Here is a 21,754-nt window from a genome sequence, read left to right on the forward strand (position 1 = left end):
GAGAGATAAAAATTCCATGTTTTGATCTTGCAACTTCAATGCCTAAGAAGTATCTCAGTTCTCCAAGATCCCTAGTTTCAAATTCTTTATGTAGGTTCCTTTTCAGACAATCAATCTCACTCAGATCATTCCCGATGACAACAATATCATCCACATAAACAATTAGGATTGACACCAAAGATCCCCTTCGCTTCACAAATAAGGTGTGATCGGATTGAGTCTGAGTGTAGCCAAAAGCAATCAAGGCCTTTCTGAATCTATCAAACCATGCTCTGGGAGATTGTTTCAAGCCATAAAGTGACTTCTTAAGCCTGCATACATTTCCCTTTTCAATATCATTGTAAAAGCCAGCAGGAAGATCCATATACACTTCTTCTTGCAAATCCCCATTTAGGAAAGCATTATTCACATCAAGTTGAAACAAGGGCCAAGAGTATGAAGCAACAAGAGAAAGAAGTATCCGAACAGAGGTCATCTTTGCAACTGGTGCAAAGGTCTCTAAGTAATCAATGCCATAGGTCTGTGTGTACCCTTTTGTAACAAGTCTTGCCTTGTACCTTTCTATACTTTCATCTGCCTTATATTTTACTATGTAAACCCATATGCATCCAACTGTCTCATTGCCTTCTGATAGATCCACAATGTCCCATGTTTGATTCTTAATCAAAGTTGCCATCTCTTCCTGCACAGTTGTCTTCCACTCAGGTTTAGAGAGAGCCTCACTAACACCCTTGGGAATAGACACTGAATCAAGAAAGGAAAGAAAAGCACGGTAGGAAGGAGAAAGTCCACTGTAGGATAAGTACTATGAAATACAATGAGCAATATACTTGCTCTTCCATTTTCTGAGAGCAATAGGGTGATCAAGGTTATCTGTAACAGTGTTAGTAGAATCAACAGGAAGTGATGTGAGTTCTGCTATAGTGGAACCAACCTCCTTGTGAAGTCTCTGTCGTAAGTAATGTTGAGAAACAGAATGCAAAGGAGGTGGCAAGGTAGGTGACACAGGGTGGTGGTCAAGCACAAGAGTAAACACAGGGACTAGAACTAGGAGAGGAATAGACTGTTGACTCACTTCCCTAAAACACTCCCCCTGAGAATGATTCTTTGAGAAGTACGTGGATTCAAAAAAGGTGACATCCATGGTAACATATCGGCTCCCAGGGACTGGATCATAGCAGCAGTACCCTTTCTGATTCTCTGCATATCCAAAGAAAACACACTTCTTTGCCTTGGGATCAAGCTTCAAGCGGTGAGGACCAAGGATATGTGCAAAACAGACACACCCAAACACCCTGAAAGGAATATGAAACATCTCCCCCTGAGGAAAAATGAGACTGAATGGGGTGTTGAATCCAAGTATACGAGAGGACACACTGTTAATCAAATATACTATTGTGAGAAGTGCATCACCCCAAAACCGAACTGGAATTGTAGATGTGATCATCGTGCTTCTTGCAATATCAACAATGTGTATGTTCTTCCTTTCTGCAACACCATTCTGTTGTGGACTGTAGGGACAACTGCTCTGATGGACAACACCATATTCTAACAGATATGAGGCAAGGTGTCTTTCAAAATAGTCCCTGGCATTGTCGGATTTGAGCACTTGTATTCTTGTTCCAAATTGTGTTAGTACCATCTGATGAAATTGCCTCACCAAGGATGGTACTTCATCGCGGGATCTCATCAGGTAAATCCACGAGTATCGTGAGAATTCATCCACAAATAAGAGAAAATATCGATAGCCTCCCATAGAAGGAACATGGTAAGGGCCCCCCACACATCCGAATGAATAACATCAAAAGAATAACATCTTTTATTACTAGGTTTAAATGAATGTCTACAATGCTTTCCAAGTTGACAACCTTCACACTCCATACTTGAAAAACTAATAGACTGAAAAAGTTTTGGAAGCAAAAAACTCAAAGAAGAAAAAGGTAAATGGCCCAAACGATTATGCCAAAGCATAATTTGACCCACAGACCCTGACTCACTATCCCTACTGACATGATGGATCTAATGAGGAAGTACATCCAGGAGGTAGATTCCATTCACCTCACAATCACTCCCAGTCGTCCTCTTTGAATCTAGATCCTGCAAAATACAATGACCAGAAGAAAAAATTACTGAGCAGTTCAAGTTCTTAGTCAAACTACTAACAGATAACAAATTAGTGCCTAATCTGGGAACATGAAGTATGGAGGGTAGAGAAATAGAATCACTAATCTTGACAGATCCCTTTCCAGCAATAGGAACATGGGATCCATCAGTTGTAGAGACCCTATCTATGCCAGAACAGAATTGGTAAGTTGAAAAAATAGTAGAACTCTGGGTCATGTGTTCTGAGGCTCCAAAATCTATAACCCAAGGAGGTCCCTCCTTACCTGAAGTAGAAACATAATTTGCAGTGACGTGTGAACTACTTGTGTAAGCAAAGGAAGTAGAGTGGACTCCACTAGTGCCACCTATAACTTGTCCGCTTGCGCTTAAACTGGAACTGGTTGTATCCCGTTGGTTCAGAAGTAGCCCATTCCTCTCAAGTTCGGCCCTTACTGCAGCAGTTGCAACAGACTCCAAAGCAGTTGTAGTAGGAGGGGCCGAAATGTCACCAGTAACTGCCATGTGTGCATTTCCCTTCTTATTTTTCAATCTACTCAGCACAAGATGTGGGTGAAGCTTCCAGCAAGTATCTCTTGTGTGTTTAGGCTTCTTATAGTAGTCACAGATCAAATCTCTTTTATCTTCCTTCTTGATTTCACCGCCACCCCGATCTCCACTTTGTTTAGGTTTCACAGCACTTACCATGGCAGACTGATCAGGAATAAGGTTTTTCATCATCACATCTCTCCTGCACTCCTCCCCTGACACAAAGGCATATGCCTGGGAGAGAGTAACACTGTCCCTGGAAAGAAGTTGTTGCCGTGCAATATCATACTCAGGATTAAGGCGAGCAATAAATTCAAACACCCTTACTTCTCTAGATGTTTCTGATAGGTAGTTGCATCCTTAGTGGTTTCCCAAGCAAATGTCTCTAAATGGTCAATCTCCTGCCACAGGGTTTTAAGGGCTGAAAAATAAGCTGCAACAGGTCTATCTCCCTGCCTTGTAGAAATAATCTGATTTCTCAACTGATAAGCCCTATCAACATTCTCCCTCTATCAGGTTTCTGCAACCCCATCCCGTATTTCCTTAGCTGTATTTGCCCACAAAAAAAATTACTTATATAGGGCAACATGGAATTACACAACCAAATCATCACCATATATATCTCATGTACCCACCGGGAGTTGCTAGTTTCAGGTTTCACCTCTTCACCAGTGATATACCCTAATTTCCCACGAGCACCAATGGCCATCTTTGCAGATTGTGACCATTCTAAGTTTGCACCATCCAACCTAACAGTAGTAATGGTCCCAGCCCCAAAAGGGTCTTCAGCACCTCCTCTCACTGGTCTCATTTCACTCTCGGGCTTATTTTCAACTCCGTGACCCTCCATGCTTCTCAAAAAATGTAGAGAAAAAAATTGAAATTTGCAACAAGATCAAACAAAACACTTTTTGGAACCAACAACACCTTTCTGGTGTCCTAGACTTTCTTCCCACAAAAGATTCATTTTCTGTGGAACGGGAGAAGAGAGAGAAGTGGCAGTCGCTCTCTCTAGAAGCCTCCAAATCAGGCAGGACTTGAATCGCCCCTTACAAAAAACTCCAAGGAACCCTAAAAAATTAGGGTACCACTTCCTAGGTCAAAATTGAAGAGTCCAACAGAAACAGGACTATTCCCCTTTCTCTAGTTTTTCCTAATTTTGATGAGAAACCCTAAACCAGCTACAGGGCACACAAATCCACCAAAAAAATCCAAAAATTGGGCTTACCTGAGAGTTTCGATCAGACTCTTAAATCACCATGCAGTCGGTCGATCTAGGGTTGTATGAGAGAACAACTTCAAGGAACCTTTGGCCCGCTCTGATACCAAGTAGAAATAACTAATTGCAGATTTAGTCGAGTTTCTTGTGAAAGGAAAGAGGGGGAAGATAAAGATTTCAGCAGTAGAGAAGAAAGGAGAAGAAGAAAAGAGTAGTAAGTCAACCAGGATTCAGAATTAAACCTAGCCGCCTACCTCTCATTATATTTATACTTAACTTAAAGGATGAAATATTACAAGGATGCCCTTAGTAGGACGGCTACTAATATAGCTGAACAGTCACAACTTAAAAAAACATAAATTATTGAGCCTAAAGCCCAACAACTTCCTAACTAAATAAAAAACAACTCGGAACAACTCAACAATCTCCTTGCAAAGAGGTTTAGTTCTAAATATGGCTGGATAAAAAATACAACAAATGGATGGGCAAATGTTCTAGCAAAACAGGGAGCTGATAGACCTACTTTATTTTGGGCAAAGTTGTATTTTGATGTAATCTAGGCTACTGAATAGACCTGTTCAAGGGCTGAGCTTCAGGCCCAACTTTACACCATTTTGGCAAAAGCCAAGCCCAAGACGGGCCCAGGTCTACTACTGAATTGCTAAAACACTTCTACTTTGTTTCAGTTACTTAATAAGTGAAATTAATTTGCTGATAAAAATTTTTTCATCATATTATTGAACAAAGAAAGAGAGAGTAAGATTTAAATTGCAAGGGCATGAAAGATGAAAGCAACAGATATGTACCCACCCTGATGCTAAAAGTGAACCAGCTGGACTCCATGCACAAGCAAAAACCTGTAAGCACAAGCAAGGGGAGAATCTTTATGAAAAGCAATAGAAAGCATACTGGTATAGAATTAATAAAAAAAAACATAAAATGTGAACTGGAGGAAGAAAGAAAATACATGAGGCAACACCGAACCTCAGAAGTATGTCCTTCCAAAATAGCTACATCAGAGCTAGGAATTTCGCAAGGCAAAGATGGGGAGTTTACACATATATCCATTGGTTCTGGCCCTAGCAAACAGATCAAAAAAATATTTGATAATTTCCCATACAAGAGTATTAATATGTGAGTAGTCAGAATGAAAGTATGCATGCATATATAAATTTTTGGAGAAATAGGTAAAGTACAATTGTATTAAGTCAAAAGTGCATATATTTTATATCTAGATGCTTGTTAAATCCATGAAGGTTTTGTGATTCTCCAAGAGAAGATGCGTTATCAGAAGAAATTGGAGTTACCTATGCAAACATGCGAAACAAATACCTATTTAATTACCAGATACAAATCCTGCCTTGATTGGAAGGGTTAATTAAGCTAGCTTTTTTTATTTTCAAAATTAAGAAACACTAAACAGAATAGAGAAGAAAATTTGATGAATAGTTATTAGGGAATAGCTTCCAAAGGCTAGAACAAAAACAAATTATGGGGACAAATGAGATAATGATGTGAGGGAAAGGATAGAGATAGAACCAAAAAATGAGGACTCACATAATATATTTAGGCATACAGCTCTTTTCCTTCATATCCCCCCCTAATTTAAAAAGTAAAGGGTTTTATTTCTATTTTTTGAAAAATAAATTGCTTATTCTAAAAATATCTTCCCATCTAATTCAACAACTTAAAACATAATGCCAATGTATCCCTACTCGATGAAATCATGAAAATGTTAAAATGTGCGTAGTTGGCGGAAGCCCCACCCCATATAACCTCAATTAAGGACAAAAGTACATTGAGTAAAAATTATATTTAAAGCATGTATAAAGTAGTTTAGACAACCAAATGAAACCAAATGCACAAATAATTATTTCAGAGTTCTTAGGATGTCTACTACAAACAAACAAACAAACAAAATTTCTCAGGATGTGAATTTAGATACCCATGGAATTAAGAAGAAAAATTGAATGGCATTCTGCCAAAGTTACGACTCCACCCCAAAGGTGACATGGTCAGTCTTTATAAATTATAATTATAGACCTAATTAGTGAGGGGAAGCTACCATAAAGCTGCTTTCAAAAGAAACATGGTCAGCCTTTATAATTAGAAACCTAATCAGAAAAAAGCCTTCCCCAATACATGGATCTTGCGTAAGCAAGTTTACACAAGACCCATGCATGAATGATATTGTTTCTAATTACTGCATAGCTGAACAAATAAGGATTCTATTTTCTAATTAGAAACCTAACCTAAAAAGCTCAAATTGTCAATATTTCTTACGTTTCAGCTGGCTAAAAAACCACCATACCAAGCTAGGATTTGGTAGGTCCAAATATTGGGGAATAACTCAAGAGTCTCTGGACAGATCGGATCATATAGTTTACCTCCACAAACTCCATTGTCTTCCAGTTTGATGGTACTCTTATCTTCACGATCTCTAATTTGTTCTCTATCAATGTGATCCTCATGCTGCTTTTCCTTCTCTTTTTCCCTTTCTCGCTCCTTGTCCTTTTCTATCCTCTCCCTATCCTTTTCCCGTTCTTTTTCCTTTTCTTGTCTTTCCTTCTCTCTTTCTCGCCCTCGTTCTCGTTCATGTTCCCGATCAAGCTCCTTATCCTTTTCTTTTTCCTTATCCTTTGCCCTCTCCTTTTGAAGATTCTCTTTTTTCTCTTTTATAATTTGACGCAGTTCATAGACATCTTTTGTAATAAGATCCAAAGGTTGAAGGAAGGAGAAATCATCATCCACATCTGCATCACTCTGGAAAGCTTAAAACAAGCAAGAATCAGCATAAAAACCTTCAAAATTTATCAAAGTAAGATGCATAAGCCAACCCCGAAATAGCTAGGATTAAGACAGTTGAGTATCAGGTTAAGATGCTTATCTTTGATTTTTTTTTATAATATAAGTTGCATCTTTCTTTGATAGAGAACTGAATTTTTAGAAGCAATTAATTACAAGAAAGAAAAAGAAACAAATGATGATAAACGTACATTACTCAAGTTTGCTTCCAGCTCAAGATATTGAAGTCCTTTCTGAACAAATGTAACAAGAGCACCTGGTGGAACTAAGTTACCATCAATGGGACTCTTGTTGATTCCAGCCTCATATCCTAAAGCAAAAGCTGAATGCGTGAAACCTGAAGGAAAGTATGTAAGCACAAGCACCCAAATGGCATGCATTAGAAGGAAGAATGCAAGTAATTTTGAAACAAAATCCAAATTTCTAAGTTCCCCTACAAATATAAAACAGTGACCACTCCTACTTAGCTAATACACCAAATAATCCAAACAAGGACCTGATGTTTCTAAATGAGCAATGGACAAAAAAATAACAAATCCATGCCTTCTAGTTAACTCGAAATGTAAGTTATGATACATATTTCTTCAAATCTAAAGCAGATATTTTATGAATGGAAAGTGAGAGATTATGACATCCAAATCTTTCAAATGCTGAAATGCATCAGATTCTACATTTAAGACCAAGAAAGCTCGATAACCAATTTCAATGTGTGAGGAACGAATATCCAAATTTACATTACGGTCTAAGATGAAAATATTTTTACTATCATTTTTTCTAACCTTGTTGCACAAACTTTTGGGTATAATATAAAGGAAGGTATTCAGTTTCAAAAGTCTGCAGACATGCCAAACTCAGCTTTCAACAACACTCAGAGAATTACCTCACAACTCTAGATAACAAATTAACATCTAGGATCCACCAAAATAATTTAACATGTAAGCATGTATCTAATAAAAATGACTTTGACTTTCTATTGAGACTGGTTTAGAATTTAAACTAAATCCATGAATAAATAGTAGTCCATAGTCAACTAAGATTAGACTAGAGAACTAGCATTTCCATTTCACTGCATAATACAAATGCCTAAAAAACAAAATTCCAAAATTTCAAATATTACAAAGCTTTTTATATATCCACCAAAATTTTAATTTCTTCTGTATAAAAGTTCCAGGCATCACTAAAGTATCTGGCAAATCCCGTATATTTAATAAAGTCAAAAGGAAATGGCCATAACATGTAGAAAGTACCTGGATCCTTCCCTTAAAAAAAAAATCTACCAACTCTAAGCCTATAATCAGCAGCTTCCGTTTTTTTTTAATTTTCAATTTTTTATCAGCAACTCAAAGAATTTTATAAGCTTTCATTTTTTAATGATAATTATATAACAAAATCAAGATTAAGTACTAGTATACATTGGCAAACTCAACTTAGAGAAGCCTTAATTATATGGCACCAGCTAAATTATAAGTATCGTTGAACAAGGCTGTTGGTTCTAAATTTCAAAAAGTATTTGAATTCAAAAAGAATGCCAAGACTGATGGTAACTTATCCTACGTGGAGGCTCTACGGAAAGCAAAGAATAAGAGTGGAGAAGAAAAGGGCCCAAGGGCGAACCATCCAGTGTTCTAAAAGCGCAAGGCGCAAAAGAAGTGCAAGGGGCAATTTGTGCCTGAGACGCAAGGCAGAAGGTGAGGCGCTTACTTTTTTGAAGCAAGGCACAAAAATAAAAAAAAATGTAAAAAATAAAAAGATATTGAACATAATATTAACAAAAAATGTGAACTTAAATTTTAAAATAAATGTTTTGAAAAACCTATTACCTAAAATTAAAATACATAAACATAACATCTAAAGCGTATTCAAATGAAAATTTAAAAATAAAATCAAAGATATAAAAACATTTTCAAGCATGTAAAACCCACAATCAATTTTTTCCTTCAAATATTGATTAAAATAAAATTTCCCTCAATTGCATTACTTCAAGTAGCTCATGTGGTGTAAAACATATTGCATTCCTGATTCTATGAACCGCCTTTGTACAAAGCCCCTCAAGGCAAGCCCAAACAAGTCCATGTTAGGGTTCCCCTATTTGTTAATGTTGTTCATTCATTTATCCTAATAAAATATCTTCTAAAAGGCAAATAAAATTATAACATGAACTTGCTTGGGCTTGCCTTAAGGGGCATGGTCGGGGGTCCGAGGGCAAAGCCCCTGGCCCAGCCGCAAGGTTCAAAAAAGAGCAAAAAAGCGTAAAAATTTAACAAAGGCACATGCCTAGGCTGAGGCACAAGGCGCATCAAGTGCACGCCTAGGCACACCAGGCATGCACCTTTTGAAAGTGTTGCACCTAGGACCTAGGTAAGGACCATACCCTAAAATGCGCCTCACCTGTGCACCTAGGCATCCCTTTTAAATCACTAGAACCTCCTAATCGATTTAAATGTAAAACCCAACCTCCAGGATGACATAAAAGTCATGTGGGATTATGGAGGCAGGTCAATGGGTGACGGTAACTTGGGTCCAGTTTTGTCCCCTTCAACCTCTGTGAACCAACAGGGAGTGAAGTCTAATCAGTTACAATGGATGAAACACCCCTCCTCCTTCCAAGACAAACCCAATCCATGGTATTGTAGAAGCAAAGTGGATTGGAGAGGCGATATTGCAAATGAATGGAGTAGCTTTGGCGATTCTGAAGATGTTAATTGTTCAAAAGAGTGATCAAGTTTTGGCAGATTGGAAGAAACAATCCAAGTATGCTTGGACGAAGAAGACAACAGGTGCCTAGGGGTGCCCACGAGCCGAGCTCTTCACGAGCTACTTGAGCTCGGCTCGTGAAAAGCTCGACTTGGCTTGATTAATAAACGAGCCGAGCTCGAGCTTCTTGTACTACTTTAGCGAGCCGAGCTCAAGCCTCGTACTATTCGGCTCGGCTCGGCTCAAATCCACCCCTATGTGCCTAGACACACTATTCGAATGGAAAATATTAGTGGTACTCATACTGGTGATTTTCCTAGCCAAAAAATAAAAGAATAACAAGGAGTACAAGGGAGTCAACTTCTCTTACAATGCCTCCGTTTGCACAAAAAATATTATAAAGGTGCAACTTCATTATAGGAATGGTTTAAACAGCTCCCGCCAGTTGTAGTTGGGACCTTTTAGTGATCAAGAAGGAAAGTAAACAGACTTACTAAAGCAACAAGCTCATGATGACTAGACAAAGGATTTTCAAGGAAACCATTTAACCTTATTAGAAAATCCGATTGAAGTAACAAATGCAATGTTGACTCAGACTGGAGTAAGTATGTTGCACTCTCACTCAGATAAGGCTGAATTAAATAAAAAGGGGCACCTTATGCTGGAACAGAGAAACAAAACCTCTTTGCCTATTGTGCAAGCTCCTTCACACTCTTTGGGTAATCTTTGTAACTCTAATAGTTTGATTTTGAGTATTGATTTCCCTTTCATTGCCTTTGCAGACTTACCAACTTCCATCATTGTTCCTAGCATGCCCATGGTTGTGCCTAAAGGGGGGAGTGGATGGTGTAAGGGGAAATTTTGTGGGGTGTGTACCAAGAATTAGAGCTTTCTAAGACAAAACAAGGGACTGGTACGGAAAATAAAGGACATTTTGGGGCAGGTAAAGGGAAGGGGGTTAAGAAAAGGAGGAAGTTGAATGAAGTTGAAAAACTTATTAATGATGTACGAGGGGATAAGGAATTCAGTAGGAGAAGAAAGGGAGGTCGTAGGTAGCTAAGGGTTGGGGGATAAACATCAATTGAGACCACGAAGATCACTGGTTGGAATTTGAAGGGTTTAAGAAGTGCGACAAAGAGAAGAATAATCAAGGAAACGTTGAGGAAAGAAAAACCAGGTTTAGTGCTTATTCAGGAATCCAAAATCCAGGAGGTTGATAGCAAATGGATCAAAGGCTTTTGGGGAGAGAGTAATATTAGGTGGAACTTTGCCCCATCATGGGGAGGTTTGGGGGGTATCATAACAATCTAGAGGGATGAAGTCGTGCAATGCATCAAAGAGATGGTGGGTAAATATTTAGTGTATGTAAAACTAAGGAATGTACATGATGGGTTTGGATGGGTTCTCACACAAATGTGTATGGGGCCTATGGGCCAAACTCTTACAAAGAAAGAAACCTGTTTTAGGATGAGTTGGCAAACATCAGAGGACTATGGGAAGGATTGTGGTGTCAAGGGGGAGATTTTAACATAATCAGGATTGTGGAAGAATCAAATGGAAGTAGAAGGGTCACTACAAGCATATTAAAATTTAATGAGTTCATAGAGGCCTTTGGATTAAAATATCTCTCTGGGGCAATTGAGATTTGCATGGCCTAATCTTCAAGCTAATTCGATATGTTCTAAACTTGACAAACTGTAAGTGTCACTAGACTGGGAAGAGCATTGGACAGACTTGCTAGGAAGAAATTTGCCTAGAATTACTTCAAACCATTTCTCGATATGCTTGTTTCAAAGGAGATTCGATGGGGGCCCAATCCCTTTCTGATTCAAAAACATGTGGCTTACCCACCCGGAGTTTAAAGATAGGGTAAAGGAGTGGTGGGCTTCTCAAATCTAGATTCCAAGATGGGAAGGCCAAAAGTTCCTAAGGAAGTTGCAGGTGCTCAAAGAGAAAATAAAAGAGTGGACTAAAATGAAACTTGGGAGATTGGAAGAAAAGAAAGCCTGTTTGATCTTTCAGATTTAGGAAATTGATAGGAAGGAGGTGGATGGTCCTATATCTGATAGTGACAAAGGTTTGAGGTGGTCTTTGAAGAATGATTTAGAGGCCCCCTCTACAGAGATGAAATTTGTTGGAAACAAAAATCTAGAGAGAGATGGATCAAGGAGATGGAATACAAGATATTTTCGTAGCATTGCAAATGGCAAGAGGAGGAAGAGTCTAATTACTTCATTATGTGTGGGGGACACTAAGATCAGAAATCAAAATGAGAAGCCAAGACATTGGTGGACCATTTTAGAGCATTCTTTCAAAGATAGTTTAATGAGAGATGGTCAATTGAAGGTCTAGAATGAGAGGTGTTGAGAGAAGATCAAGTGGAGCTCCTGGAAAAAAGATTTGAGGGGGAAATTAAGGAAGCAATTTTCTCAATGGACAAATCTAAAGCTTCAGGTCCTGATGGTTTTACAATGGCTTTCTATCAAGATTGCTGGGAGATATCAAAGCGAATTTGGTTGGAGTGTTCAATGAATTCCATAGCAAGGGTAAAATTAGCTTGGAGATTAACACCACTTTCATAGCTTTGGTCCCTAACCCTAGAAACCAGGTGCTATCCATCTAAGGGATTTCAGACCTATCAGTCTAGTAACCAGCATATACAGATCATTGCTAAAGTCCTATCCCTTGGGTGAAAAAGGTACTCCCGTCTCTGATTTCTCAGTTTCAAAGGGCCTTCATTCAAGATAGGCAAATTGTGGATCATAATTTAATTGCTAGTAAGCGAATTGAGGCTCAAAAGAGATCAAGAAAGAAGGAAAATGTTGCTATTTGTGATGGTTATGGAGTGCTTCAATTGTTGTTGGAGAAGAGTAGTCAGTTGGGTCTGATTAGCAGGTTCAAGGTGGGTAGAGATGGGCCATGCATTTCCCATTTGCAGTATGCAGATGATACATTAATTTTTCTGGATGCTTTAGTTTATCAAGTTATGAATTTGAGATCAACCTTAGCAAACTTTGAGCTTCTAATAGGTTTAAAGGTGAACCTGTCCAAGAGTGTGATGATTGGAGTCAGGAAAGTGGAAAGAGATGTGCTGGTGGAGCGTGCAAGGCTTTTGAGTGCAGAATTGGGGAACTACCCTTCTCTTATTTGGGGATGCCGACTGGGAGAAATTCAAACTCAAGAACTTTATGGGGACCAATGATAGAACGGATTGAAAAGAGGTTGGATGGGTAGAAAGCAAGATATCTATACTTGGGCAGAAGGATTACCCTAATTAAGAGTGTTCTTTTGAGCCTACCAACTTATTACATGTCACTCTTAAAGATTCCTCCAAAAGTTGCTGGAAAAGTGGAGAAGATTCAAAGGGATTTCTTATGGGAATGGGTGGGAAAAGGAGGAGGGGGTAAGAAGATTCACTTGGTAAATTGAGAAAAGGTTTGCAGACCAAAGTAGAGGGTGAGGGTCTTTAACAAGGCCTTGATTGGCAAGTGGCTATGGAGGTTCAGTTTAGGAAGAGAGGAAAATTCTCTTTGGAGAAGAGTGGTGGCTGCAAAGCATAGTTGTCAAAGGCGACGCCTAGACGGGCACCTAGGCGACTAGGCGCTTTTCAAAGAACACCTCGCCCAAACACCAACTATGTTAGGCGCATGCTTAGGGGGCTGAAGCAAATATATACTATATAAATATTTATTAAATTAAAAAATATATAATATATAATATTTTATTGGTTGTTTTAGTTTTTATTATAGAACCTATTGCATGTTATCATGCTTTTGTTTAGAGGAAAGTAAAAACAAAATTAATCTTCGAGGGTTTCACTTTGACAATAGAATCGAACTGAGGAAGAGGAGAGAACAACAGCCCTCCATCGTTCCCACACAGTCCTCTAAAGTCAAGGTGAGTTAATCAGTTTCTGTTTTGTTCTCTGTTTCCTGGTTTAAAACAGTAGTTATGCCCCATTTTTCTCCTCTTCCTTTTTTATCTTTTCTCCAAGTTTTTGAATCATTTTATTGGACTAAAACAGGGGCTCCGCCCCCTTCTTTTGTTCTTAAGTGCATGTTTTCAGCTTTTTTTCTCATTATTGGTGTCTGAAACAGGGGCGGAACAGGAGCTCCACCCCTTCTTTTATTCGTCACATTCTTCTTTTATTTTAGTTTTTTTTCACCAGATTTTCTGGGTCTAGAACAGGGGCTCCACCCCCTTCTTTTGTTCTTAATTTCTTGCATTTTTTCAGCTTTTTTTTTTGTTCTCATCATTGGTTTCTGAAACAGGGGCGGACTAATTTTCTTCTTCATATTTCTTCTTTTATTTTAATATTTTTTCACCAACTTTTCTGGTCTAGAACAGGGGCTCCGCCCCCTACTTTTCTTTTTCATTTTCTTCCTTTATTTTAGTATTTGTTCCCTATGTATTTTTTATCTAAAATAGAGGCTTCGCCCCCTTCAGTTCTTTCAAGTTCTAACTTCTAACTTGGAAGTTGCAACTCTAATATATTGTTTTGCCTACTTGAAGCAACACAGCAAGAAATACAAGCACAAAAGTAAGTGCAGAATACATAAAACCAAAAAAAAAACTAGTTCAAAAGGTGTAGAAATCCATTGGCAAGCCTTATTTTTAAATTCCATTGCCTAGGCGAGGGCTAGGCGCCCGGGCGCCCCATGGTCACCTAGCCTCACCTTGGCGCCTTGAAAACTATGCTGGGAAGTACGGAGTGGTTAGGTTCAGGTGGGAGACAAGGGAGGTGAGATCATCTTATGGGGTGAGTGTTTGGAAAGGGATCATGAAGTTCAATCGGGAATTCAGAAGTTTGACATGTTTTTCAGTAGGGGAAGGAACAAGACTCAGGTTCTGGGAGGATGACTGGTGTGATGTAGACAAAGTGAGTTATATCCAAGACTGTATAGGCTGACTGAGGATGAAATAACTACCAGTAATTGTTATGAGAGAAGAGGGGATCAGTTAGTATGGTGCCCAAAGTTCAGAAGACCTTTGCTGGATAGGGAGGTGGAGGAATGTATTGTGCTGCTGGCGAAACTAGAGAAGATGAAAATTGCAGATCGATCAAGGGATCAGTTATGGTGGAAGGAGTGTTCAAATGGAAAATTCTCTGTGAAATCCTATTATCTTGATTCATATAGGGGTATTTCAAGCTCAGATCAAGTTGGAGGTGTTTGGGGAAATCCAGTGCCCCCAAGGGTGGAAGTACTTGCAATGGTTAGTGGCAATGGACAGCATTCTAACTGCCAACCATCTGAAAGTGAGAGGCTTTAATTTGGCAAACATGTGTTCTTTGTAGAGAGCAGGAGGAAAATGTTTGTCACCTGTGCAGGACTGCTGGTTTTATTTGGAAGCTGTTCGCAGCAATATTTGGGATTGAGAATTTTGATCCAAGAGCACCTGCAGAAATCTTTTCGTCATGGCCAAGGATTAGAGGATGTAAGAAAGCACAAATAATTTGGAGCCATATCCCTTTCACAGTTTGCTAGAATATTGGGAAGGAAAGGAACAGAAGAATTTTTAAAGATAAGTCGTGGTCAATGGAAAGGCTAGTATCAGCAATAAGCAGAACTGTTGCAGATTGGGTGTTGATATTACCAGATTCCAGTCAAGTTTCAAGGAGGATTTGGGGGATAATCTTGGAGAAGTGCTGGAGTTTCAATTGTGTAATACTGTAATATGGATCGTCTTTGGTAAGCTAGCAATCATCAGGTTTTTTTGGTTGTTCTCTTGCTTCTTGGTGATTTCTTATCACTTAAAAGGATGTACTTCTTTTTCATTTTAACGAAATTTATTTATTTTACCACCAAAAAAAAGTTGGACTTGGAAAAACCCTACGATCTTGTGGATTGGGAGTTTTTAATTAACATTTTGAGAAAATGTGGCTTTGGGGAGTTGTGGTGTAAATGGGTCAGAGGATGCTTGCAATCAAGTCATTACTCAATACTTGTTAATGGGTCGGTAGTCAATTTTTTGAAGGTACTCGAGGTCCTAGGCAAGGTGACCCACTATCACCTTTCCTTTTCACCTTGGTATCTGAGGTTTTAAGCAAATTGATCTCTAGAGCCAATAGATTGCAGCTGATTAAAGGTTGGTCAGTTGGGAGGGATAGAATTCTGGTCACTCACTTGCAATTTGCTTATGATATCATAGTCTCCTGTGATGGGGAATATAGAGATGGGGTGCAAATTTTGAAGTTGGTAGTGAATCTTTTTGAGAAGGTATCCAACTTGAAGATTTACTGGAATAAAAGCTTATTGGTTGGCATTAATGTTTAGGAAGATGTGTTGGGAGATATCAGATATGGCTGATTCCTCGGGGTGTGAGAAAGGGGAGTGGCCACTCAAATACTAAGGATTACCTTTAGGTGACAACCCTAAATCACTCGGCTTTTGGAACCCAATGGTGGAAATGTTTGAGAAGTGACTAGCTGGATGGAAATGCAATTATAGTTCTCTAGGAGGGAGAATAACTTTAAATCCATCTTAGCCAACCTTCCTGTTTATTATATGTCGGTTTTTTTACCAACATATTATATGTCAGTTTTCAGGATGCCCCAAGTTGTGGTGAAAAAATTGAAAAGATTATGAAACTTCTTGTGGGAACCTAGGACAGGGAAGAAAGATCATTTGCTTTGTTGGGAGAAGGTGATAAAGTCAAAAGTAAAAGGGGGTTAGGGATTGGAAATTTGAGATTAAAAAACTTGGCCCTGTTGAGTAAATAGCTATGGAGATTTCCGAAAGAAAGTCAAAGACTTTGGCATAAAGTGGTGCCAAGTGTTCATGGTATTGATCAAAAAAAGTGTTCATGGGCTGTCAAACAATGGATGGCGTGTTGGTTGTCTTCATAGAGCTTCCATGGCTACTCCTTGGAAATCCATCCATGACTCTCTTCCGTCTTCCTTAGCCACATTAGCTATTGATTTGGTCTCGGGTCAAAAAATTAGGTTTTGGGAAGATATTTGGCCCAGGGAGTCCCCTTTGAAGGAGATCTTTCCCTCCCTTTACACTCTTTCCAATCTCAAAGGTAGACCAATGTTAGAATTTATTAGTCCCTCTCTTTCCCCTCTTGAGTTGAACTGAAACTTGGGCTACACTAGAAACCTTAGAAAATTTGAAATCCCCAGTGTGTCTGATTTGCTTACATTGCTGAACTCAGTGGTTCTTGGGGATGGGGGTATGGATAGTAGGGTGTGGACTCTAAATCATGTTGGGCTCTTCACTTGTAAATCTTTGTTTAATTCCCATGTAGCCTCCTCATCTTCCCACTCTCCTTTCATTGTTAGGGAAATCTAGCGTTCCCCCATTCCTCCTAGAGTCAGTGCTTTTTATTGGGAAGAGTATTACGGCTGCATTAAGACATGTGATAAGCTCCAAAGGAAGAGACCAAACTGGTGTTTGTCCCCCAATTGGTGCTGTTTATGTAAGTTAAATGGTGAGAATGAACTTCATCTCTTAACCTCTTGTCTCTCTGTTGGCTTTATTTGGGATTAGTTTGCTTCACTTTTTGGTTGCAAATGGCTCCCTCCTGTCAGCTTGGAAGGATTGTTTAGCCCTTCAAATTGCAACTGTACAAATAAAAGAGGTAGGCTAATGTGGTCAGGGCAGCAATGGTTTAGACAGTTTGGGAGGAAAGAAATTCAAAAATATTTGGGGACAAGGACAGGAATAAGGAAGCCTTGATCGAGATCATAACCTCATTGGGTTAAAACATTGCATCTGTTTTCAGACTTTTAGATCATAATTTCTTCAGATCTTGGGGGGCTAATAGTTGCTTCCTCTTCTAGAAGACAGATAGCAACAGTGGCCTAGTAACCTCCATCAAGTGGCTGGTCGAAGATGAATTTCAATGGGTGTTGTGTGGGCAATCCTGGCCCCTCTGGAATTGGAGGAGTAAACAGAGATGTGGAAGGAAATATACGTTCTTTCTTCTCAGGTCCAATTGAGCAAGGTGATGTGGCATCTGCAGAATTCTTGGCAGCTCCTTTTAGAGTTGAGAAAGCCAAAGAATTGGGTATTGAAAGATTAATTATTGAAGGTGACTCTGAAATAGTTCTGGAATGGCTAAAGAAGGGAGGAGTATCTTGGCATCTAAGTAATGTTCTTAGGTGTTTCAAATGGCTCTCTAGGGGTATGTTTATTCAGGTTAATTGGGTTATAAGATCTGCCAATAGCCTAGCAGATGGTCTAGCTAAGCAAGGGGTTCGGAGACAGACAATGTTTTGGACTCAGTTGTAATATTTTGGGGGGTTTAGACGCTTCGTGTATTCTACATTTTCTGCTATGTCTTGTTTCTCTACTTTCTTTTAAAATTAATAAAGTCCTTTTATGAGTTACTGATCAAAAAAAAATACACTATAAGAATGAAATTTGTTTTGCTTAACAATACCAATGGTGCTATTTACCAGGCCAAGAGTTTAACTTAAATAAAATAATTACTAAAAATAATAATTAGAAAATATAAATAAATTATATAAGAAAGTGGGAAAACAGAATGGGAAGTTTGGAGGTAAAGTTGATTAGGAGCTAATATTGGATTTCATTAACATAAACAATGTGGGACATGAAAGAGCCATGTTCAATATTATCCTTTTAGTTATTTAGGCTTCACCTCAGATCTCATTACCATGGTGCCTTTTTTGGAAAGCAAACATGGCTCCTTGATTAATGTCACACGCTTCCACCTACAGAAGCCATCCCCCAAAATAGTTGTTTCTGATCATTCCTGTCGGCCATACTGTTGGCTGGCCTCTAAGTCCATCCAAAGGTAGCCTTATACTCCCCACGCAACTGTTTTACCTCCCTTATGGCATGTCTGTGTTTTCAAGTTCCAATGTCGTTAAAATTCAGCCACCGTACAACCACAATTGAATCTTCCCCCACGTCCAAATCATAGTAACTAGGGTTTTTCCCAATCTCAGTCCTTTAAGTAAAGCTATTAGTTCTGCTCTGTAAAATTCCAAAGCCAATTGGACCAGAAAACAAGGCCAAAATAACACCATTGCTATTACTAAACACCCTTCCTATTAGAGGTTGATGCCCACAGTCATGGTCCAAGAAACATAGAATCATATGGCTACTTGTTAGTGGACTTCTGAAAGCTAGTTCATTAAAAGATCCAACAACTAGTTTGTTGGTGAATTTCTAATGGCTAGTTTACATTAAATGCTCCAACTACTAGTTTGTGTTCTCTATATAAAGCCTTGTAATCTCAAGCTAGAGGCATCAAGTTATTCCCTTTGTTTTGAGAAGCTTAGAGATTTCTTTGAGAGTTGAGACTGAGTGAGTCCCCTCTTCTTTGGGTGAGTGAGTCCCCAACCTTGTTGCTTCATATTGCAAGTCGCTCATATTAGTAAAGTGCCATCCAATTTCCTTTTTCTCTTTCTCAATTCTTTGAGCAAATTTCTTTCACATTCTCTCCTCATATTTGAGTTGCATCAAAGGTGCAAGTCAGGTTGTTGCTCTATTTGAAGAAGTTCAACAGGCTCAGGTTTGACTATGGACCCATTCAAACTAAAAACAAAAAACTTTGTTGTTATCTTGTTTCTTTCTTGGTTTGAGGATGACCTCTTGTCACCATATTTAAGCTGCAATCTTTTATTTTAGTAATAATTTTTTTCTTTATCTATCTTAAAAAATTTTAAAAAAAATCCTAAGCAACCTGACCCAAGTTACATCCCCTCCTCTTGTGCTTGAATTTCCTGGATTAACCCAAACAACCATTCCCCAGCCCTGGTGAATACGGGATTCAATCGAAGGTCTGCACTACAAATAGCTAGATACTTTACCAGAAAGTGAGCTGGCACCTTCCCATGTTAATAACACAAAGTTCTAACCAATTAAGCTAATAGGCTTTTGGATTTTCTTACAATTTTGATTTGCCTTTTTTATAAGTTTTTTTTATATTTTGATTTGCATATTCTTATGTAACAAGTTTTAAATTTTTTATCAAAAGTAGTGCCTACCTGCAGTTTAGTTGCACTTCCCACTTTTAAAACAAAGGTTAATCCCTATTATGCATTTCCAAACTACATTGGAAGTTCTGCAGTTTTTCCTTTTATCAGAATAATAAGTCCTCCAGTTCATTGAAGATTTCCGGTTACTCTTCTTTTTGCATCATTTTTTCAAGCAATCTAAATATTTTTTTTTTTTCAGAAGTCCTCTAGCTTGGATGCTTCGTATGAGAATACTTTAATGCTTTCAATTCTGATTTTCTCCAGACTTTGTTAAGACAGGTAATACCCTATTATCTCCACAGATTTGTGTTTTTTTGCATGCATAACAAGTTATGTTTTCTGTGTAAGCAACATTTTGGACCCAACACAATTGTTTCTAAACTTTTTTGGGTAAACTGTTGTTTCTAAACTACGATACATTCACAAAATGGTGGCACTGCAAGTTCATGAATTAGATTACCAAAAAAAAATCAGAAAACCATGGGAAATGAAGAGCTAATCAACGTCCACAGATCTGAGAATTTTGACTACTACCCCCATCAATAGGGCAAAAAAAAAAACTATATTTTGCATGTTTTTCTAACTATTTAAATTTTTTTCTTGGTGGTATCTTGTTAGTGGAATAGTTGGGACTTAGTTGGTTTGGGTTAGTCGCGTTAGTTCCCTATGAGTCTACATATATTGTACGAATCTTTAAGATGAGAAGGAAATTATTTGAATTAAGACCACTATGTCGAGAGCTTTGAGGATGTCCTCGATCCTCGAAGTTAACTCTCTCACATTCTCATTTTCTAATCTTATCTTGAGCAAGAAATCACGTAAGCCAACACCGAGGGAAGCCTAAAAACCCTAGTTTGGTTGGATTACAGTGACGAAGTATAAGTAATTGGCAGAACAAAAACCCTAGGAAGAAAAAAAAGAAACTTTTAATGTTTCTATTCCGAAGAGAAGATGAAACCGACCTGATTCGTGGAGGTAACGAAAGACGAGATAATTCAACTCAACGGAAGTGATGGAGACCATCGTTGCAAAGTAACCAGCGGCAAGTACCGAAGTTCAGATGTGATGAACGGCTTTTTATAGTTGAGAAAAAAATCATGGAAGCGAGCTCTCGAAATGGATAGGTTGCCAGAGAGATGCCTCGTCTTTAATATTAAAACACCGGGAAAAATGGGGTTTTCTGTTTTAGGCTTCGTCTCTCTCCCTCTGCGTGCTTTTATTACTTCGGAACATGATATGGGGCAGCCCCCTCGCGACACTGTCGTACTCGTTAGAAAAAAGAAGAGAAAAGACCGAGAAATGTACAGGTGATGCAAATCACATCAAGATTTTCTGTATCACCGTTAGATCCGAATCATCCATTTGGCGTGGTTGGTTGGATCAGTTGACTATTTGCGGAATCGACCGGTAACCCTCTTTGCTCCAGAATGCTGCGACTCCATGCGATCTTCCAATGAAACATGGACACACCATGGATGGAAATTAAAAAAAAAAGGGAAAATTCCCGTTTAGAACCCTCACTTTATTTTGTGTACAGCGTCACTTTGGCTTCTAATTTTAAAATGCAATAATTTAGAGAGACCAGATTCGCTCAAAGCAAAGCCCATTGGAACAGCCATCACTGCCTTGCATTGGGAATATCTCCCCATGAGGCACAAAAGTACGGAGATATTCTCGAAAAAATGTTGTAAAGGTTGTTTGAAGAGTGTTCGAACTTTATTGAATAGAGGAGGCAAGGATTTGGGAGTATTATTTTTTATTTGTTTGTAATATTTGGATGGTTGATAAAGAAAATTATGTAACACTCGAAGGGCATTTGTATCTTTTTAAAATGTTACTTAACGGCTGACTAACAACTAGTTAACGGCAGGTACTAGATTGTCACATCTTGAAAGTTCGGGTACTGAATTGTCGCATTTTAAAGTTTAGGGACCAAAGTGACACTAGACCCAAAGTACAGAGTACTAATCGGGAATTTTCCCATTAAAAAAACAGTTATCGCCGCCTGGTGTTATAAATTTATGGAAATTTTGCATACTAATACCCTATATTTTGGGTTTAGTCTCAATTTGATCCCCCTACTTTAAAATGTGTGAATTATCTAAACTTCCAAAACATGCCAGATTAGTCCATGTCGTTAGTAATTTGTCAAATATTTCTATCATGTGCAACTTAAAACTTTTGAAATGTCAAAAGTACCCTTTGAAATTGTTCATTGAACAAAAACAACTTATTGTTTTTTTACAAATTACTTTTCTCTATCGACTTCTTAAGAGATGGGCATTTGGATGGTTGATAAAAAAAATTAGAGGGCACCGAAAAGGCATTTGTGTCATTTCACATGCAATTTAATGACGATTAATGGTTTTATACTAAATTAACATATTTTGAAAGTTTAAATACTACATTAACATGCTTTAAAATTCAAAAAATAA

General features: G+C 38.4%; 1 protein-coding gene across 4 annotated transcripts in view; it reads right to left on the reverse strand.

Moving 5' to 3' along the window:
• Positions 1-20,604, reverse strand: part of HOS15 (WD-40 repeat family protein) — a 39,596-nt gene extending 18,992 nt beyond the window's left edge. Inside the window, exons 1-5 of one of the 4 annotated variants that reach the window (XM_088943941.1) lie at positions 20,282-20,604; positions 6,865-7,010; positions 6,256-6,631; positions 4,853-4,947; positions 4,679-4,725 (exon numbers count right to left, since the gene is read on the reverse strand). In XM_088943941.1, coding sequence (XP_088800067.1) covers positions 4,679-4,725; positions 4,853-4,947; positions 6,256-6,631; positions 6,865-7,010; positions 20,282-20,342 — 725 coding nt within the window. In that variant the 5' untranslated portion in view covers positions 20,343-20,604. Of the gene's footprint in view, positions 1-4,678; positions 4,751-4,835; positions 4,948-6,255; positions 6,632-6,864; positions 7,011-20,281 lie in introns of all 4 variants that reach the window. The other 3 variants (XM_088943939.1, XM_088943942.1, XM_088943940.1) reach the window with 3 other exon arrangements.
• Positions 20,605-21,754: the final 1,150 nt, after the last annotated feature.

This window comes from Nelumbo lutea, chromosome 5, assembly GCF_056320005.1.
Source record: "Nelumbo lutea isolate HS-2025 chromosome 5, American lotus-T2T, whole genome shotgun sequence".
Taxonomy (NCBI): domain Eukaryota; kingdom Viridiplantae; phylum Streptophyta; class Magnoliopsida; order Proteales; family Nelumbonaceae; genus Nelumbo; species Nelumbo lutea.